The sequence below is a fragment of the Microplitis mediator genome, chromosome 1 (assembly GCF_029852145.1).
Source record: "Microplitis mediator isolate UGA2020A chromosome 1, iyMicMedi2.1, whole genome shotgun sequence".
Classification (NCBI taxonomy): Eukaryota; Metazoa; Arthropoda; class Insecta; order Hymenoptera; family Braconidae; genus Microplitis; species Microplitis mediator.
In genome coordinates, this window is record NC_079969.1 from 578,179 (window position 1) to 599,723 (window position 21,545).

At 29.6% G+C, this 21,545-nt stretch overlaps 4 protein-coding genes and 1 long non-coding RNA gene across 6 annotated transcripts; 1 reads left to right on the forward strand and 4 right to left on the reverse strand.

Moving 5' to 3' along the window:
• Positions 1–390: 390 nt before the first annotated feature.
• On the reverse strand, positions 391–2,751 carry LOC130671237 (uncharacterized). The gene is made up of 3 exons (XM_057475010.1): positions 2,132–2,751; positions 779–1,131; positions 391–682 (listed from the first exon to the last, which is right to left on the reverse strand). Exons 1-2 carry the CDS (start codon positions 2,738–2,740, stop codon positions 790–792), a joined length of 951 nt encoding a protein of 316 aa, XP_057330993.1. The 5' UTR covers positions 2,741–2,751; the 3' UTR covers positions 391–682; positions 779–789.
• A 299-nt stretch (positions 2,752–3,050) lies between these two features.
• Positions 3,051–7,599, reverse strand: LOC130673787 (phosphatidylinositol glycan anchor biosynthesis class U protein). Its single transcript, XM_057479000.1, has 4 exons — positions 7,256–7,599; positions 5,925–6,127; positions 4,192–4,912; positions 3,051–3,351 (listed from the first exon to the last, which is right to left on the reverse strand). Exons 1-4 carry the CDS (start codon positions 7,386–7,388, stop codon positions 3,098–3,100), a joined length of 1,311 nt encoding a protein of 436 aa, XP_057334983.1. The 5' UTR covers positions 7,389–7,599; the 3' UTR covers positions 3,051–3,097.
• A 192-nt stretch (positions 7,600–7,791) lies between these two features.
• Positions 7,792–12,129, reverse strand: LOC130674320 (putative ankyrin repeat protein RF_0381). The gene is made up of 3 exons (XM_057479619.1): positions 12,033–12,129; positions 11,407–11,952; positions 7,792–11,300 (listed from the first exon to the last, which is right to left on the reverse strand). Exon 3 carries the CDS (start codon positions 11,230–11,232, stop codon positions 9,745–9,747), a length of 1,488 nt encoding a protein of 495 aa, XP_057335602.1. The 5' UTR covers positions 11,233–11,300; positions 11,407–11,952; positions 12,033–12,129; the 3' UTR covers positions 7,792–9,744.
• Positions 12,130–13,655: 1,526 nt separating this feature from the next.
• LOC130672489 (uncharacterized) lies at positions 13,656–15,063 on the forward strand. Of its 2 annotated transcripts, XR_008990710.1 has the most exons (5): positions 13,656–13,702; positions 13,847–13,905; positions 14,175–14,462; positions 14,691–14,785; positions 14,926–15,063. It is a non-coding gene; the product is annotated as an uncharacterized LOC130672489 (long non-coding RNA). The 2 variants fall into 2 exon arrangements; XR_008990709.1 differs by having other exon boundaries at positions 13,659–13,905.
• Positions 14,927–20,498, reverse strand: LOC130672482 (WD repeat domain phosphoinositide-interacting protein 4-like). The gene is made up of 7 exons (XM_057477094.1): positions 20,282–20,498; positions 19,484–19,751; positions 19,185–19,425; positions 17,945–18,093; positions 17,786–17,887; positions 17,590–17,708; positions 14,927–15,066 (listed from the first exon to the last, which is right to left on the reverse strand). Exons 1-7 carry the CDS (start codon positions 20,328–20,330, stop codon positions 14,957–14,959), a joined length of 1,038 nt encoding a protein of 345 aa, XP_057333077.1. The 5' UTR covers positions 20,331–20,498; the 3' UTR covers positions 14,927–14,956.
• Positions 20,499–21,545: the final 1,047 nt, after the last annotated feature.

Genomic DNA, 21,545 nt, shown 5'->3' on the forward strand with positions numbered 1-21,545 from the left:
CCAGTACAGAAAAAATAATCAGAGTCCAAAAAATTTTCAATGACTGAAAACTACGAAGGAGTCGTGAAATACTTGAAAGATTTTTTTTCTTAAGCTTAAAAGAAGAAAAAAAGTCGAAAAAATATTACCACCCTAATGTATATACACATATATAGTTGAGATAAAAGGGAAAGCGAACAAATAAAGGTTTTGCTTTAGTATAGAATTTTATTCTCCGAGACAAATTGCGTGAATTTTCCCTTTGGGATGTATAAAATCAACAAAAAAACCTGCAACGTTTCAGTTTCCAATGACAAAATTAATCGATCCCAGTTTTCTCACGTATTTTAGTTGATTTATATATTGATATGAATGGAAAAAAAAATTATTAGGAAATAGCGGATAGTAAATATTGAAAAAAAAAGATTAATTTCAGTCGTTTTGTTGTTCTTTTTTTTATTCATTATTTTTACGGCAGAGATTTTTTGTTTCATTTCCCTAAAGAGAAAGAAAATCTCTTGTTACAGAGAGACAACTAGCCCATGACAAGTCTACTCGACCACGAGGGATCCTGGATGCGAATGCGATTGACAGGCAATTGTTATCTGGACACAAGTTCGAATTTCATTGATCCTCTACCAATTCGTTTTTTATATATGTTGCGAAAAAAGAGGGACGCAAATGAAAAACAGTTTTACTGAAACTACTCAAAATAATTTCATTATTTACTTAATTTAGAAAAATTTATTTATTTCTGAACAGAATATTCGAAAATTTCATCTGAGGTGAATTTTTTTACCTTAACTAATGTTATGATAGTGAAGTTTTATTGTATTTACTCAGATGTAAATACAACTTTTTAAATTTTGGTGGCAGCCTTTGAAATTTTATTTTCGTCACAACATCGTTTTTTAATTCTCTTACTATTTTTATGCATAATTCTTTATTGTCAATTACTTTTATCAAATCACTCGTTTCATTATTATCAATATGTTCTGTATCATTTATGTAATTCATTGCTAAGTTTTCCAGAGTTACATTATGACTCATCGATTTTATGGGAGTAGTGTAAATCATCACACGTGGAACATTAAGTTTGCTTGAATTTTTTTGCTTCTTTCTTAAATGATATGGATATTTAAATACAATAATCTGTAAAAATTAAAAATTAATATATATGGTGTTAGTACAGAGCTACATTGAAATCTTGTGCAAATCTTACGCAAGAATTTTCATCACAAGTTTTCGTCAAGACTTATCACTAAAATTCTTGCACAAGATGATACAAAAGACGATTTGCGGGTCATCTTGCACTAATTTTGTGAAATTGTCTTGCAAAAACCTTCAAAACCTATAAATCTGTCACAAGATATTTATGCAAGACACAGCCAAGATTTTTGCAAGACTTGTATATGATATTGTACGAAATAATGCTGCAGATATCTTACACACGGCGGTTGATAAAATTCCTTACACATTTCTGCAGCAAAACTTGTGGCAGAAATGTCTCACACTCACGCATGAGCTGCGCAAGATTTCCTCAACGACCGCTCTATAAAAACTGTAGCTGTCTTTCTCCTTTGTCTTCGTTATCTATAGCACTTGTTAAGAAAATCTGCCGCAGCTCATGCGTGAATGTCTATAATAAATTTCTGTCGCAAGAAATGTGTAAGAAATTTTGTAGGCCATGTATTAACTTACACAATTCTTTAGATACAAAATAAAAGTCACGCAAATCTTACACAAGATTTAAAATTCTGCAGCAAGATTTGCGTAAAGACATAGCAAGAGCTTGAAATTTTGCGTCACTACCACAATATCGACAGCGCATGTGCAGAATATCAGTCTCATAATGGCGGGAAAAAAAGTCGATACTCTCACGTATTGTTCTGATGACTAGACTTGCGCAAGATTTTGGAAAGATTCTTATTGTGGTCCCATCAAGAGATTGGACCGGGTATCTTTGGTTTTTAGCCCCACTCTGGAAGTTCTGTGTATAAGATACTCCCCCACTTTTTGCGCATGCGCAGTTTGTAAATATTAAGTAGTGGGGGCTTTCCGAAGTTCATTCTCTTGTTGGGACCACAATAGCAAGGACACTACTAACTTCTAGGTTATTAAAGTAAATTGTAGTCAATTATTGATGTGTTACCTGATACAAACAATTACCAGTAGTTATTGATGACACAAAATGTGTTCCCATAGTCGAACGTGGAGTCACTACGACTAATGGCGAATCGTAAATTAAAAATTTATCAAAATCAATTGGACTTGTGTTATTCATAATATCATCAAAATTTAATGAGTACAATGTCTCGTTTATGGACTTAGTCATATTTAATGATATCTTCCGTTCCTCAATATCCCGGCATAATTTCAATAATTCATATCTATGATATTTCTTAATATATTTATTATCAATATCAAATGTAAATGGTAAACTTTTATCATATTTTTTTAAAATTTTTCTCTTTGTCGCCGGGTGAATTGATTCGATATTGTAGTCCCCGTAGTATTGTAATATGACTTCTTCAAATTTTTTGACACCATAAATTGATAACTCTCGTTTTTTTGACAGAATACTGTCCAAATTTGGAATAATTTTATTTTCAAATATATTATCGTAAATAATATTTGATTTAGTATTTAAATAATTAATATTAATGACATCACCTAGCTTTAAATTCATCGATGGTTTAACTACTTTACAATTTACTTCAACTATCATTAGACTTGAAAAAAAAACTAGATTTACTAACATAATTTTTTTTTTTTTGAAAAATTTTTTTCTAACTAAGAATTCACTTTTGAATGTCAACTCTATTTATATGAGTAAAATAAATGCTGAGTCATCAAATGTTTAAATTATTCACGGGAGTATATACAAAATTACACTAATTTTTACTTCCGCTTTTACTTCCACAAAAAAATTAGGAGTTATGTAACCGTAACATTTTTTGACCGTGAAAATTTTAAAACATCTCAAGGTTCCTATATTTATATTTTTAGATGTTAAGTAAAAAAAACAATAGTGATAATTTTATTAATTTATTTATTCAAATATTATATTAATTTACAGTAAAAAAAAATGGATTATTGTAATCATTGTTTTAAATAATTATTCTAATACAAGTTTAGCTTTGTTGCCGTTTATTTCATTATGAAGTCCACTTCGTAATGCGAGTTCGCGTTTGACGCTAGCAAACAATACATCAGTAAGTAAAAATATTTGCGCGATTGCAAATGCCAGTGTTACGCCAAAATAAAAATTAGCATTCGCTGAACATGAGTAAATCCATTGGTGCCATACAGTCGGAGCAAATACTGTACAAAAAAGCACGAAACATCCGACGATGAATCCTTGCTGCATATCTACAAATACAAATTATATTTATTACATATAATACGAAGAAAAAGAAGAATTTTAAAATGCACACCTCAAATAGTCATTTTTTTAGAGGAAAAAGTCAATAACCGACGGGAAAATTACCAACAGAAAAATTACCGACGGAAAAATTACCAACAGAAAAATTACCAACAGAAAAATTACCGACTGAAAAATTACCAACAGAGAAATTATCGGCAGAGAAATTACCAACAGAAAAATTACCGACGGAAAAATTACCAACAGAAAAATTACCAACAGAGAAATTACCAACAGAAAAATTACCAACAGAGAAATTATCGGCAGAGAAATTACCAACAGAAAAATTACCGACGGAAAAATTACCAACAGAAAAATTACCAACAGAGAAATTACCAACAGAAAAATTACCGACGGACAAATTACCAACAGAGAAATTATCAGCAGAGAAATTACCGACAGAAAAATTACCGACGGAAAAATTACCAACAGGAAAATTACCAATAGAAAAATTACCAACAAAAAAATTACCGACGGAAAAATTACCAACAGAGAAATTATCAGCAGAGAAATTACCGATACAAAAAATTCTTAAAATAATTTGGAGGTGTGCAATTTTTTTCTCACAGCCAAGTTGACATCAATCTACTGCCGCAACTTGATATAAAAAATTTGCCATGTAAATTAACTGATGTTAATTTTAAAATAACTTTTACTCTTGATGTTTTTTTGCAAACAATTTCATGGCAAATTTCTGTATCAGCTTGCAGTAGATTTCTGTTAACCTGCAGTCAAAGTTGAGCCCATATTGTACTCAAAAGCTTGCCAGCCTAAAATTATAAACTTACGTCGGAATAAATGTTGCCACATTGGTAACAGCGCCATATAAAATCCAACATCTCCAAGACTGGGATAGGATTTGAAAATAGCAATTATTGCTAAATATGCAAATGACAATAACATCGGATCATTGCGTAATCTTAATGCCAATGGTACGACGTACAATAAACCGACGTTTATTTGGAATGATGCGATAAATAAACCACGAAAATGTTCAAACATTTCAGTAAAAAAGTACCAGTACAATCCAATATTTGGACGTAAATCGGGAACCATTAATATGAATCCGGTTGTATTTTTAACGAAATTCCAATTGCCCATAATGTAATAAGATAAATAAATAAATGATGCTAAGAATGTTTCGAATAGTGTTACCATTAATAAAATAATTTGGAATATTTGACGGTTTGACTTGGCATCTTTGGCAACAAATATCGTCGCGGCAACCATCAATGACGCGGGATATAAATTTTGTAGCGTCAGCAGGGCGATTGTTAAGCATGTCGCTACTTTATATTTTTTTATCATAAAATAGAGAGCTAGGGAGGTAAGCAGATTTGAAAATACTGTTGTTGTTAATGCGACGCAGTTTAAAACAATGTAAGGATTAAAAAGATACGCGGCGGGTACGTAAATTATTGATGATTTTGCGGTTTTTGATATTGGAGTGTACGATAATTCGTCTGTTGAATTTTTTGAAACTTTTACTTCTTCTTTTTCTCTCTTCGCCTGAAATCAAGTGATTAATTTATTTTTTTATTGTTAATATTCTTAATTATTATTAGGAATGAGTTTTAAAATTTTTTGTCGGAATTTTGAAAGTTGGCAAAAATAGGTGTGATTAGTTATTTGTGAATATCTTTGTAAATAATCAATTTTTCAAAAAAATGTACGAGACCTTTTTTGTAGAGCGGTAAATTCTCTATAAAAAAGGTGTCTTATACTTTTTTCAAAAAGTCAATAGTTGTAGAGATATTTGGAGTTTAAAATTTCAAAAATTAGATACGCAAGAAAAACTTAAAAAACTAATGATTGGTTTTTTGGAAATATCTTTATAAATATTGAATTTTTCAAAAAAATATAAGAAAACTTTTTTGTAGGGCTTTAAATTCTCTATAAAAAAGATGTCTTACACTTTTTTTAAGAAGTCAATAGTTGTAGAGATATATGGAGTTTAAAATTTCAATAATTAGATACACAAGACAAATTATCAAAAAACTAGTGATCGGTTTTTTGTCAATATCTTTGTAAATATTGAATTTTTCGAAAAGTTGTAAGAGGTCTTTTTTGTAGAACGGTAAATTCTCTATAGAAAATGTATCCTATACTTTTTGCAAAAAGTCAATAGCTATTGAAATAATTGGAGTTTAAAATTTCAAGAATTAGATACGCAAGAAAAACTCAAAAAACTAATGATTGGTTTTTTGGAAATATCTTTATAAATATTGAATTTTTTAAAAAACTATAAGAGACCTTTTTGTAGGGCTTTAAATGCTCTACAAAAAAAGTATTTTACACTTTTTTCAAAAACTCAATAGCTATTAAGATATTTTGAATTTAAAATCCCAAGCATTAGATACCAAAAAAAACCATGACAGAAATGAACAATAAAAAATTTCCATAATTTCTGGCGCTTTTTTTAAACATTCAACCGACATCACAGAATCATTCAAATTGTCAGGTGCCTGTCACATTCGCCCACATTTAAATAACTAAATAACTTCAAAAATTTGAAATTTACCACTTCTTTGACGTAATTACACGCCGTTGCATACAAAAACCAACTGGTCAGTAAATCCCCAACGATAAATAAAATTCTCAATGACCACAGTGACAAATATTTATGGACCCAAGTAAAGAACACAAGTCCGATCGGTGTTTCGTGAAATAAATCGCCGCTGTAAGGATCGATTCCAAAATTATGTAAGTGCACTCCTTCGGTAACTGAAATTACAATTTAAAATAATAATTAAAATACGATCTTGAAGTTAGCAGACAGTTACAAATTTTCGGACTTTTTTTTCAATACATTAATTTCAAAAAAAAAAAAAAAAAAAAATATACACATGTAGAAAATTTAATAAACTACAGGTGCAATTTTTCAAAAAAATTTTTTTTTTATAGTTAATCGTTTTTAAAAAAAATCAAAAACAGTCGGACGTCTGCTAACTTCAGTATCATAATTAAAATAATTAATTACAATTGAAATAAATTATGATACTGAAAATAGCAGACGTCTAATAATTTTTGGATTTTTTTTTAGACGATAAAAAATTTAAAAAAAATATTTGAAAAAATTGCACCTGTAGTTTTTAAAATTTTCTACATGTGCATATTTTTATTTTATTTTTTTATGATCCTGCAGTTAGCAGACAATTTAAAATTTTTTGATTTTTTTTTGAACAATTAAATTTGACGAAAAAAAAAAAACTAAAAATATGCACATGTAGAAAATTTAAAAGACTGCAAGTGCAATTTTTTTAAATATTTTTTTTTTTCATAATTTATCGTTTTTTAAAAAATAAAAAAATTATTATGATACTGAAATAAGCCAACGTCTAATAATTTTTGGATTTTTTAAAAAACGATAAATTATGAAAAAAAAAATATTTAAAAAAATTGCACTTGTAGTTTTTTAAATTTTCTACATGTGTATATTTTTATTTTTTTTTATTCTTCAAATTTAATTGTTCAAAAAAAATCCAAAAATTTGTAATTGTCTGCTAACTTCGGGATCATAAATTATTATGATACTGAAGTCAGCAGACGTCTAATAATTTTTGGATTTTCTTTTAGACGGTAAATTTGAAAAAAAAAAAAAATTGAAAAAATTGCACATGTAGTTTTTCAAATTTTCTCCATGTGCATATTTTTATTTTTTTTTATTCTTCAAATTTAATTGTTCAAAAAAAATCCAAAAATTTGTAATTGTCTGCTAACTTCGGGATCATAAATTATTAGACGTCGGCTAATTTCTGTATCATATTTTTTTGCAGTTGATTTATTGAAAAACGAAAATTCAAAAATTTTTAAATGTCTGCTAACTTTAGGATCATAAATAAATTTCTTTACCTCTTTTCCATGAATTTAATGCCGTTGATATTTCAACTCGATCGCTTATTATTTTTTGTAACTCCGAATTCATTAAAATTAAACGAATTCCTCCCGCTAATGTACAATACAATAATTGTTTCAGTGTAATCATTTTTACTTTATTTATATTTTTAAATAAAATTTATCACTTTGTTTATTATTTTATAACCTCAATTTCACTACTGACTTAAAACTATTATTGACTTTTTTAAAAAAAATACATTTTTTTTTATTTTTACTGGAAGCTAATTAATTATCATTATTATTAATTATTATTACTATTAATTACTTTAATTTATAATTAAAATAATAACAATAATTTTAATAATACTTATATTTATTATTTATTTGTATATTTTTATTTTGAGGTTGAGGTAGACGTGAATTACTCAAGAAGTCAAGTCAATTTTTAAATATAATTTTTTTTTTTTATTTATTTATTTTATTCGCACAATTAAATATAAAGATATTTATACAATAATTAATTATTAATTAATTAATTCATTAATTACTAACACTAGTACTTTAATTATTCGGTTAAAAATAAATTATAACTGTGGCGCGAAATTTGAATTTTTTAAAATTGAAATTTTGTGTAATTAAAATTGTGGTTTTTAATGGAAATTAAATTTACAATTAATTACTATCGGTAATTAAATAAATTTTTAAATTAAAATATTGAATAGAAAAATAAAAAAGTAAAAAAAAAGAACGAGTTGAAAAAAACGTAAGGGCGCGTAAAAAATTTGAATTCGTCTTTGATTTTAAAAATTCTAAATTTAAAGTTATCGATTAAAAAATTTGAATTTTTTGTCCGTATGGTTTCTGGTAGCCCTGCTAGGAACCATAAGGGCTTACAAGAAAAATTCAAATTTGTATTTATTAATTTCTAAATTTATAAATAAAAAAAACATCAGTCTCAAAAAAATTGATTTCACGCCCTTATGGTTACTGGTAGCCCCTTCAGGAACCATAAGGGCGGGAAAATTTTGAATTAATGTTTTTTTAGCTCTATTAAAAAAATCCATGGTGGAAAATATGGACACCTAAATTTTCATATGGGGATTCTGTATAAGAAACTGTAAGTACCTGGATTCCCATACAAAAAATACATATGAGAACTTGGATCTCCATAGAAAATTATTGTAAAAATCCCCATAAGAGTCTATACTAGATTCCCATATGGATTTAGGACTCTGTGGTTTCTCATAGAAAATTATGGCAAAAATCCCCATAGGAATCCATATTAGATTCCCATATTAATTTAAGACTCTGCGGACTCTCATAGGAAATTGTATTAAAAACCCCCATAGGAATCCATACTAGACTCTTATATGGATTTAGACTCTGTGGATCCTCATAGAAAATTATTGTAAAAATCCCCATAGGAATCTATACTAGATTCCCATATGAATTTAAGACTCTGTGGATTCTCATAGAAAATTATGGCAAAAACCCCCATAAGAATCCATACTAGATTCCCATATGAATTTAAGAATCTGTGGATTCTCATAGGAAATTATTGTAAAAATCCCCATAGGAATCCATACTATATTCCCATATGAATTTAAGACTCTGTGGATTCTCATAGAAAATTATGGCAAAAACCCCCATAAGAATCCATACTAGATTCCCATATGAATTTAAGAATCTGTGGATTCTCATAGGAAATTATTGTAAAAATCCTCATAGGAATCCATACTAGATTCCCATATGAATTTAAGACTCTGCGGACTCTGATAGGAAATTGTATTAAAAATCCCCATAGGAATTCATACTGGATTCCCATGTGGATTTAGGATTCTGTGGATTTTCATAGGAAATTGTATTAAAAATCCCCATCGGAATCCATACTAGATCCCCATATGGATTTAAGATTCTGTGGGTTCTTATAGAAAATTATGGCAAAAATCCCCATAGGAATCCAGAATAGATTCCCATATGGATTTAGAACTCTGTGGATTCTCATAGGAAATTGTATTAAAAGTTCCCATAGGAATTCATACTGGATTCCCATGTGGATTTAGGATTCTGTGAATTTTCATAGGAAATTGTATTAAAAATCCCCATCGGAATCCATACTAGATCCCCATATGGATTTAAGATTCTGTGGGTTCTTATAGAAAATTATGGCAAAAATCCCCATAGGAATCCAGAATAGATTCCCATATGGATTTAGAACTCTGTGGATTTTCATAGGAAATTGTAGCAAAATTCTACATAGGAATTCATACTAGATTCCCATATGGATTTAGGACTTTGTGGATTCTCATAGAAAATTATAGCAAAAATCCCCATAGGAATCCATACTAGATTCCCATAAGGATTTAGGACTCTGTGGATAGTAATGGAAATCCACTCGAAAACGCCATGGGAATCCAAGCCAGACTCCATGGATTTTTTGATAGGAAACTCGCAATCATCTCCACCGCGCTATACAATAACGCCGCCCAGATCATAAAAAAAACTCATAGACTCATAATTCTCAAATGGCTCAAACTGAAGTACTCAAAAATTTCTCTGATAACCACATCCGGTAGTTTGCCAACAAAAACATCATGCAGAAGTTCACTCGCGACTTTCAAATATTCCTTCGTCTCCAACGCTCTGTACATTTTAAAACTCAGAATTTTACCATAAAACGGAAACGTCGATTCCAAGTCACCTTCATCACTGAAAATGGGTTCAAAATTTTTCAACGCTAGCGCCAACTTATAATTACTTTTACGCAGCACATCATAAAGACTCAACCGAGTCCCCTTAATTTTTTCTTCCTTCAGCGAATCAACTTCCTGACAGCAGTCCATGTAGTAGTCATCAAAGCCTTTCTCCACAGCCTCCAAGTTGCATCTTACGAGATGTAACCCAGCAGCTTTTAGTTTGACAATATGCTGCTTAATTTCCCTCTTCATTTGCTGGCTGATGAATATCGATGATATAGACTCATCAAGTACCGCAATGTCCTTCTTCGTAAAAACATTTACATCAGCACCCGCTACCAATAACTTGCTCATTATTCTATCATTAGGAGACCTGAGGGCAGTGTGCAGACATGACATCCCATTGCTTTTTAAATTAACATCCGCGCCATTGTTTATCAAATACTCAACCATCGATTCTACTTTATTGCTGATGGCATGATGTAGTGGGGTGCCATCGACATCTAGGTCAATGTCTGCACCAGCGGCCAGCAACATGTCGACTATTTCAAAGGAACTGCTCCAGTTCAGTAAATGAATGAGTGATTTAGGTCGCGTTTGGATGTTTACTTTCGCGTTGTTTTTTAACAGCAGCTCAACTACTTCTGTATATTTATTCTCAACGGCAACATACAATGGCGTGACACCATCGCAATTCGCATTGACATCAGCACCGTTAGCTATCAAGTATTCAATTATTTGATAATTATTCTCCTGGATCGCGAGATGTAGGGGAGAGACGACATCACCGACTGGTAGATTATCAACACCTGACTCGAGCACTCGGTCGTATGGATTAAAATTCTCGTTACCCATTGCTATAAAAAATCCTTTCTCCCCTAAATATATGTTGTCATTATTCTTGTCTTCCAGCAACAATTCGATGACTTGTTTTATTTCTTCGCTGACTGCTGGGTAAATTGTCGTGTACTGAAAAAGTCTGTCAGTGAAGTTTTGTTTTACGTTCACGTCGGCGCCGAACTCGACGAGTTTTTTCACCAGGTCGTAGGAGTCTAGACGAATCGCCAGGTGGAGAGCGGGTTCGAAACATTTTGACGTCGCGTTCAGGTCAACTTTGTGATTCAGTAAATAATTTATCAGGCGGAAGTCGTGCTTTCTTATCGCCAGTTGTAAAATCGATGGATTTTCATCAGAATCACCTGGATATCTTGTGTTGACGCTCATTGATCCCTGGAGAATTTTTTCACGCACTTGGTGGTAAATTAAACTGAATGGTAAAACTTTAACTGATGACATTTTCGTAGTTTTCTTGATAATTTTTTTTTTGACTCAATTCTGGTTCGTTGGTTTTGGAATTTTTTTTACTGTAAATTATATATGTCATATATATGGAGTCATAAATTTGTAGGTCTTCTTGAAAAATTTTTAAAAATATTATTGCGCATGTCGTTGAAATTTTATTTTACTCACGATTTCTTGGTTTTAAAAATTTGAAAATTTTCTGGTGTCTGCGCTTTTGATATCAAGAAATTGACGAAACTTTAACTGATACCATTTTCGTAGTTTTCTTGATAATTTTTTTTTGACTCAATTCTGGTTCGTTAGTTTTGGAATTTTTTTTACTGTATAATATATGTCATATATATGGAGTCATAAATTTGTAGGTCAAGTTCTTGAAAAATTTTTAAAAATATTATTGCGCATGTCGATGAAATTTTACTTACGATTTCTTGGTTTTAAAAATTTGAAAATTTTCTGGTCTGCGCTTTTGATATCAAGAAATTGACGGATTCTCCAACGGATCTATTGCAAAAAAACGTGGGCAGAATTTCTATGGATTTTTTTTTGTAGTTTATCGTTTTTTGAAAAGTAGAAAAATTATTTGACGTCCGGGAATTTTGGTGTCATTGTAATTGATGATTATTATTGATGATATTGTTAATATTAATTATATAGTTAACCTACAAAAATTACGAACAGTAATTGCGCACATTTTTGATGTTTCATTGACTTTTACTGTAAAAAAATAATTAATTAATTAAATAATGGCTTTAATGAGTAAAATAGTAGATTTCAAATTAATAATTCAAATTTACCTGATAAAAAATCAAAAATTTATTTCACTGCACATTTTTTGAAAACAACTTGAAGTTGCTTACGACACAAATGACCTAGATCACAGATTGAATTCCTTGTCTACCAATCGTAGATCTAAAAGAATGTTGGATGTTTTCAAATTCAAATAAAAGGCGCGAAAATAAGCATAATTTGAAATGAGTAAAGTTAGCAGACATTTGAAATTAAAAAAATTTTTTTTAACAGATAAATAATGAAAAAAAAATATTTCTAAAAAAATGCACATGTTGGAAATTTCATAAACGATACGTGCAATTTTTCAAAATATTTTTTTTAACATTTATTTTTATGAGTGTGAATGTAGCAGACATCAGAAAAATTTAAAATTGTTAATAAATCATGATACTGAAGTTAGCAGACGTCTAATAATTTTTTGATTTTTTTTTAGACGATAAACCAGAAGAAAAAAAAATTTTGTAAAAATTGCACCTGTAGTTTTTAAAATTTTCTACATGTGCATATTTTTAGTTTTTTTTTTCTTCAAATTTAATTGTTCAAAAAAAAAATCCAAAAATTTTGAATTCTGCTAACTTCAGGATCATAATAAATCGAGTAAATGATGAATAAAATAAAATTTAAAAAAAATTCGCATTTAAAAAATTTTGAAATTAATGAGTGCATTTTTTATAAATATTTTTTTTTTAATTATTTACTTTATTTATTTGTCGTTTTAAATTTGTCTGATGTCTGCTACTTCACACTCGTTTATTTTTTTGTTAAAAAGAATTAAAAAATTTTTAAATGTCTGCTAATTTTATTGTCATTAATTTGAAGCCAATCAATACTCAAAAAAAAAATTTGGTGATGGGTCGATCCCTCAGAGGTCCACTTTTGTGTTGTGAGCTGCTATCCCTGGTGGAAATTTTTCTGACTTTTCTCTGAAAAACTCTGAAAAAGTCTTTAGAACTTTGGAAAAGTCTTTAGAACTTTAGAATTGAGTTTTGCAGAGAAAATTACGAAAAATTTACGGTACTGAAGTTAGCCGACGATTTATAATTTTTGGTTTTTTTTTATGATACTGAAGTTAGCAGACATCTAATAATTTTTTGGATTTTTTTTTAGACGATAAACCAGAAGAAAAAAAATATTTGAAAAGATTGCACCTGTAGTTTTTTAAATTTTCTAGATGTGCATATTTTTAGTTTTTTTTTTCTTCAAATTTAATTGTTCAAAAAAAAAATCAAAAAATTTTGAATTGTCTGCTAACTTCAGGATCATTTTTTTTAATGTGATAAATAATAAAAAAAACAAAATTTGAAAAAATTGCACCTGTAGTTTATTAAATTTTCTTCATGTGCATTTTTTTGGAATTTTCTTTTTTTTGTTCTTAATTGGTCAAAAAAAATTTGAAAATTTATAATTGTCTGCTAACTTCAGGATCATAAAAATTTCCACCGGGGATGAAATGCTGTAGTGGATCTGGGGCTGAGTAAAAATTTTTTTTTACCATGAATTGAATTTATTTTACTTATTTTCATGCCCACGGATGAACTAGAATTGATTTCAAGTCAATTGATCCCCGAAAAAAAAATTCGCTGCTGAGCTACTGTGCGCATTTTTTCTTGCGCATGCGCAGATTCTACCAATTGGTAGTGGGGGTATTCCGAAGTTCTGTCTCTCTCTGGCACAAGTTTGTGTTTATAAATTTTTTTTTAAATAAATTTTATATTTCAAAATATAAATTTTTTTTTAATTCGGTGAAATTGAAAAAAAAATTGAAGTAACAAATTAATAAAATAAAAATATATTTTGTATACATTTGTATATATTTTAGGTTGTGTAACATTTTTTCGGGTAATTTCATGTATTACATCAACGTGGGTAAATTTGCTGGTAAATTTTAGTAAAAAAATTGTGATACTGAAGTCAGCTGACGTCTAATAATTTTTGGATTTTTTTTTAGTGGATAAATTATAAGAAAAAAAATATTTGAAAAAATTGCACCCGTAGATTTTTTAATTTTCTACATGTGCATTTTTTTAGTTTTTTTTTTTCTAATTTATTTGTTGAAAAAATAAAATCCAAAAATTCGAAATTGTCCACAAACTTCAGGATCATAAAAATTCTAGTACTCAAAAATGATCAATTTTTTTTTTTTTCAGGAATTATTAATGGAATTGCTGTAATTTTAGTGGGAAATAATTGAAGTTTAAAAATATTCTTGAGGTATAAAATTATTTTGACAGCCAAAGTCACTCAGGTTGATGTCACGTGCGATAAAAAATTAACGAAATTTGAAAATTTAAATTAGATGGAGTCAAAAAGAAGATTACCAAAGCCGGTTGGAAACAATAAAACTTATAAATTTTTTATCGCTGGATTTTTGACAATACTCAGTTGCGCACTTTACCCAGCGATTATTTCCCCAATGTTTAATCCCGAGCCATGGAGTAAGTAAACAAAAAATATATATAATAATAATTTACACTAGGTCTAAAAAAAGTCCAGTGAATTTGAATTTTTAAAAATCCCCATTTACTCTGGTCGATAATTTGAATTTTAAAATAAACTCCCGGGTTTTTTTCACTCAAAGAGAATCAAATAAAAAGTAAACTGGATCTACTCTCAATTTTTTATCGTAATTAATAATTATTATTTTTTTTATTTTTATTTTACAGAAGAGTACAGAGAAAAATTAAACGCTCAGAACCACGACGCGGGAAAACGAGACTAATTTGTAAATAATTTAAAAAAAAGGAGTGATTTAAAAAATGTACTGTAATTAATAAAAATGTTTATTTATGTTAATTAAAATATTTTATTATTCAATATAAATATAGACTATATACATTATTTTGTAGACATAAATTTACTTATTTTTAAAATTTATTAATGTGATTTTGTTTTTTTTAGAATGGCATTTTGTTAAATTGTTTTTTGTTCTTCAAAGTTCATTGTCATCACAAACATCAAGAAAAACATCAAATGCTTCGCGATTACAATTACCTTCAGATGTAAATACATACTTGTGAAATGTACCATCTACACAGACAGCTGAAAAAATAATTATAATTAGGATTAATTTTAAAAATTCAATATTAATTTTATGGTAAAAGTTAATATTAATAATTTAAAATATACGAGTCCTATTAATTCCAATTAGACATCAATCGGAATACTTATGGAGACCCTATCAAAAAAATCTATATGGGAATCCAGCCTAGATCCTGATATCGATTCTCACATAGGTTCCTATGGAAATTCACACCATGTGAAATTCATAGAAAAATCTAGTTTGAATTTCCATGTGAATTTTTACGATGACTTCCCATAGAAATTTGTCCTTTGTCGGAATTCTTATGGGAAGTCATCGTAAAAATTCACATGGAAATTCATACTAGGTTTCTTTATGGATTTTACATGGTGTGAATTTTTATAGTGATCCATGTGAGAATCGATATCGAGATCTAGGCTGGATTCCCATAAGAATTCCGACAAGGTGCAAATTCCCATGGGAAGTCATCGTAAAAATTCACATGGAAATTCATACTAGATTTTCCTATGGATTTCACATGGCGTGAATTCCCATAGAGACCCATGTGAGAATCAATATGGGAATTCAGCGTCGATCCCGATATCGATTCTCACATGGGTCCCTATGGAAATTCACACCATGTGAAATTCATAGAAAAATCTAGTCTGAATTTCCATGTGAATTTTTACGATGACTTCCCATAGAAATTTGTCCTTTGTCGGAATTCTTATGGGAAGTCATCGTAAAAATTCACATGGAAATCCAGACTAGATTTTTCTATAGATTTCACATGGTGAGAATTCTCATAGGGACCCATGTGAGAATCGATATGGGAATTCAGCGTCAATCCCGATATCGATTCTCACATGGGTTCCCATGGAAATTCACACCATGTGAAATCCATAGGAAAATCTAGTATGAATTTCCATGTGAATATTTACGGTGACTTTCCATATGAATTCGGACAAAGGACAAATTTCTATGGGAAATCATCGTAAAAATTCACATGGAAATTCATACTAGATTTTCCTATAGATTTCACATGGTGTGAATTTCCATAGGAACCCATGTGAGAATCGATATGGGAATTCAGCGTCAATCCCGATATCGATTCTCACATGGGTTCCCATGGAAATTCACACCATGTGAAATCCATAGGAAAATCTAGTATGAATTTCCATGTGAATTTTTATTATGACTTCCCATAGGAATTCGGACAAAGGACAAATTTCTATGGGAAATCATCGTAAAAATTCACATGGAAATTCATACTAGATTTTCCTATAGATTTCACATGGTGTGAATTTCCATAGGAACCCATGTGAGAATCGATATGGGAATTCAGCGTCAATCCCGATATCGATTCTCACATGGGTTCCCATGGAAATTCACACCATGTGAAATCCATAGGAAAATCTAGTATGAATTTCCATGTGAATATTTACGGTGACTTTCCATATGAATTCGGACAAAGGACAAATTTCTATGGGAAATCATCGTAAAAATTCACATGGAAATTCATACTAGATTTTCCTATAGATTTCACATGGTGTGAATTTCCATAGGAACCCATGTAAGAATCGATATGGGAATTCAGCGTCAATCCCGATATCGATTCTCACATGGATCCCTATAAAAATTCACACCATGTAAAATCCATAAAGAAACCTAGTATGAATTCCCGTGTGAATTTCTACGATTACTTCCCATAGGAATTAGCACCTCGTCGGAATTCTTATGGGAATCCAGCCTAGATCCTGATATCGATTCTCACATGGATCCCTATAAAAATTCACACCATGTAAAATCCATAGGAAAATCTAGTATGAATTTCCATGTGAGTTTTTACGATGACTTCCCATGGGAATTTGCACCTTGTCGGAATTCTTATGGGAATCCAGCCTAGATCCTGATATCAATTCTCACATGGATCCCTATAAAAATTCACACCATGTAAAATCCATAAAGAAACCTAGTATGAATTCCCGTGTGAATTTCTACGATTACTTCCCATAGGAATTAGCACCTTGTCGGAATTCTTATGGGAATCCAGCCTAAATCCTGATATCGATTCTCACATGGATCCCTATAAAAATTCACACCATGTAAAATCCATAGGAAAATCTAGTATGGATTTCCATGAAGATTTTTATTATGACTTCCCATAGGAATTCGCACTGTCAGGATTCTTATGGGAATCTAGTATTCGCATGTGAATTTTTCATATTAATTCCTATCGATTCTCATAGAAATTCGCACTTTCCTATTTGGATTTCTATGCAATCCCACATGGATTTCTTTTAGAGAGCGCACTCTAGTTTTAATCGGAATCACTCAGAAAAATTTGAAAACTTACAATAGTAATTGTAATTAAAATTTTTCATAAAAATATGAGTACAAGTACTCAGATCTCAAGCTTATCACGGAGCGACTCTGATCATAACGAGAGCGCATCTCTCGATCTTTCCAATTGACTTTCAATTGGAATTTTAACTTCCGGTATTACTTAATAATTAAAAAAAAAAAGTAAATGAATAAATTACCAATTACTGAATTACGTGATCCGAATGCACACACACATGCGCACTCAGGTGGTACCGTAAATGTTGCCAGGGCCCATTGACTTTCGACATAATTACCAAGAAATCTCATTTTTGAAAACCTAAAAGATATCATTCAAAAAATTACTCATCACTACACAATTGTAATTAAATAAAATCATTTTTTTTAATTACTCACGTAGACCGGCGATTTAAATGAGTATCTTTTAATGCGAAAATGTGGACAGTGCCTTTATCACTGGACATGCACAGAAATTCGGAATCTCTACTAAACGTTATACTGAAAAGTAAAAAGTTTTTAATAAAAATTTGGGTGAAAATTGGATTTAAAAATTACCAATAAAGTGTAGCAGGATCAGCACCGCGTCTTAGTTCAACCAACAAGTGTCTTCTTACACTATCCCATACACGCACAAGTGTACCCTGAGCTGATGCCGTGGCCACCATTGTGCCATTTGGATTAACGGCTAAACAAGCCAGTGGTCCCTGTAATTAATTATTTTTATTTTAAAAATAATGATATATATTAGGGTGATCCAAAAAATAACAAATTTTTTTTTTTTCTTCCAAACAGGTTCAAAAGTTTCATTTAGATAAAAAAAGACGCCTGTGAAAATTACAGCTCTTAATATTAACATTAAGAGTTTCCTCAACGCACTTTTCTATTTTCCATAAGAATAACATGGGAAAAATTTTTTTTACGTCTTCTGATTTTTATAAGTAGCTAACGATGCGTCATAGAAATAATTGTCAGGCATATTTTTGTAGGGAATTGAATGCTCTACAAAAAAAGATTCTTATCATTTTTTGATAAATCTATTTGTTCAAAAGTTATTTGAGGTTGAAGTCGAATTCATATTAAATTTTGAGATTTTCTACTTTTCCGGCGAAACTATCAGACTTATTACAAAATACCATTGGACCTTTTTTGTAGACAATTTTATTCCCTAGAAGTTATTTCTAATAAAGTTTTTTCGAATTCCCCATTTTTTTCTAGTTATTTTTATTTTAATGTCAAGCTCTTAAAATCGATCAGAAGACTATTTTCTTATGAGCATGTCATTAAAATAAAAATAACTAGAAAACAATGCGGAATTCGAAAAAACTTTATTAGAAATAACTTTTAGGGAATAAAATTGTCTACAAAAAAGGTCCAATGATATTTTGTAATAAGTCTGATAGTTTCGCCGAAAAAGTAAGAAAATCTCAAAATTTAATATGAATTCGACTTCAACCTCAAATAACTTTTGAACAACTAGATTCCTCAAAAAATGATAAGAATCTTTTTTTGTAGAGCATTCAATTCCCTACAAAAATATGTCTGCCAATTATTTCTATGACGCATCGTTAGCTACTTATAAAAATCAGAAGACGTAAAAAAAATTTTTTCCATGTTATTCTTATGGAAAATAGAAAAGTGCGTTGAGGAACCTCTTAATCTTAATATTAAGAGCTCTAATTTTCACAGGCGTCTTTTTTTATCTAAATGAAACTTTTGAACCTGTTTGGAAGAAAAAAAAAAAAGTTTGTTATTTTTTGGATCACCCTAATATATATATTTTGTATTTATAATTTACTTGATGTGCAGCAAGTGTTGCTGGTGCTGATGAACTGCCAGCTTCAGTAGCAGCCAAATCAACCAGCTGTACACTCCCCAATTTATGACCAGGAAATGCTAACAATTGTTTGTGCGCAGTCCCCAATGTCGCGACTTCAATTAGACCTTTTGGATTGTCACGTGTTTCGAGAGTCAACAATCGTCTTGTAGGAAATGGGAATGAAAAGACGTGAATTTCACGTTGCAGTGCAACAATTAATCTAAAAAAAAGTTATCAAAATTAATAATTGAATGAATAGTTTATCGGAGGAAACTTACTTGTCACGACGTAACCGTACGGCTTTTATTGGACTGGTGAATGTGATTTCCATGACGAATTTCTTGACGACGTCATCGTAAATTAGGACAGTGTTATCAGCAAACTTTGGCCTTGTTCCTCCCCCGACGACGGCTATTATGTTTGTTCGCCATAACATTTCTCCGATTGCTATACTGCCCATCAGGTCGTTTTCAAAGTGGGCCTTTTCGACCAATGGCTCGACGTTGTAAACTCTCAAGCCAGACTCCATGCAACAGGTGAAACATCCTTGGTATCATAAAAATACATAATTAGTAATTTAGATCATTTTTAATTTCCATTGATAAAGAAATTTAGTTTTTTTTTTTTCAGAGGGCGAATAAAAAAAAATTGATGTCACAGTTGAATTAGTGATAAAATTTCCTGTTATTTGAGTACCCACATCAATATATTTTGATAAAGTCATTTTTGGCCATCAACTCGCGGTTAATTCGCGGATGGTCATCAAATAAATGACTTTATTTAAATATATCGATGTGGGTACTCGTTTTACAGGGAATTTTGTCTACTTTAAGAAAATGAAATTTATTTTTTGAAAAAAAATTTTGTATGTAAATTACGCAGTAAATATTAAATTTTTGGATTTAATAAATACTCAGTAATTAAATACCTAGTGTACGGTCATTGAAAATTAATTTTAAAAAATTTACATCAACAGAATTATTTTTGATTTATAAAAAAAATTTTTGAACTCAGAATATTGAGCAGGTCAACTACTGGGTCACTAAAGTAATTATTGACTAAAATTTTGTATTTACCTTGATCTTGGTTAAACCGTAAATTAATAATACCTCGTCCAGCAGCCATTTTATAAATATTTATATCTCATATAAATATCGATCATTTATTTATATAAATAATAATGATTATTATTATTATTAATGACGATTATTTTATTTTTAATAAATTCTTGGTTCCTGTTCGCATTACAACGTACAATTTTTCGACTCCTTTGTTTATTTTTTTATATATAAATATCACATAAACATATATATATATGTGTGTATACATATATATATTTTCACTGCAAGAATGAAGTTATTCTGCCATCTATACATTTTCTAAAGTATTTTCTACTTTACCAACAAAATAAAAAAAAATTTACAAATTTTTTAAATAAAAAATTTCAAAAAATCCGCGCAATTTTTCAGTCATCAAAATTCGCATTTTATTTTTATTTATTTACTCAAAAATTTTAAAATTGTCATCCTGAACACAATTAAAAATTTTCCTTTTTTTCTACAAATAAAAAAAAACTAAAAAATGCACGCAAAATTTTTTGACATTTTTTTTCTAATATCGTTTTTTAAAAATCAAAAAATAAATTTGACGTCAGATAACTTCAGACGAGTGTCAGTGTAATGACAGTTGACAGTTTTTCAAATTCCATAAAAAAAACTGTCAGTAAAATAAAAATAAAAAACGCGCTTAGAAAAGTGAAAAATTCACACGCGTGTTTTTCAAAAAAATTTAATTGTTTAAAATTTAAAAATTGTCATCCTGAACACAATTAAAAATTTTCCTTTTTTTCTACAAATAAAAAAAAACTAAAAAATGCACGCAAAATTTTTTGACATTTTTTTTCTAATATCGTTTTTCAAAAATCAAAAAATAAATTTGACGTCAGCTAACTTCAGACGAGTGTCATTGTAATGGCAGTTGACAGTTTTTGAAATTCCATAAAAAAAAAAAACTGTCAGTAAAATAAAAATTAAAAACGCGCTTAGAAAAGTGAAAAATTCATACGCGCGTTTTTCAAAAAAAATTTAATTGTTTAAAATTTAAAAATTGTCATCCTGAACACAATTCAAAATTTTCCTTTTTTTCTACAAATAAAAAAAAACTAAAAAATGCACGCAAAATTTTTTGACATTTTTTTTCTAATATCGTTTTTCAAAAATCAAAAAATAAATTTGACGTCAGCTAACTTCAGACGAGTGTCATTGTAATGGCAGTTGACAGTTTTTGAAATTCCATAAAAAAAAAACTGTCAGTAAAATAAAAATTAAAAACGCGCTTAGA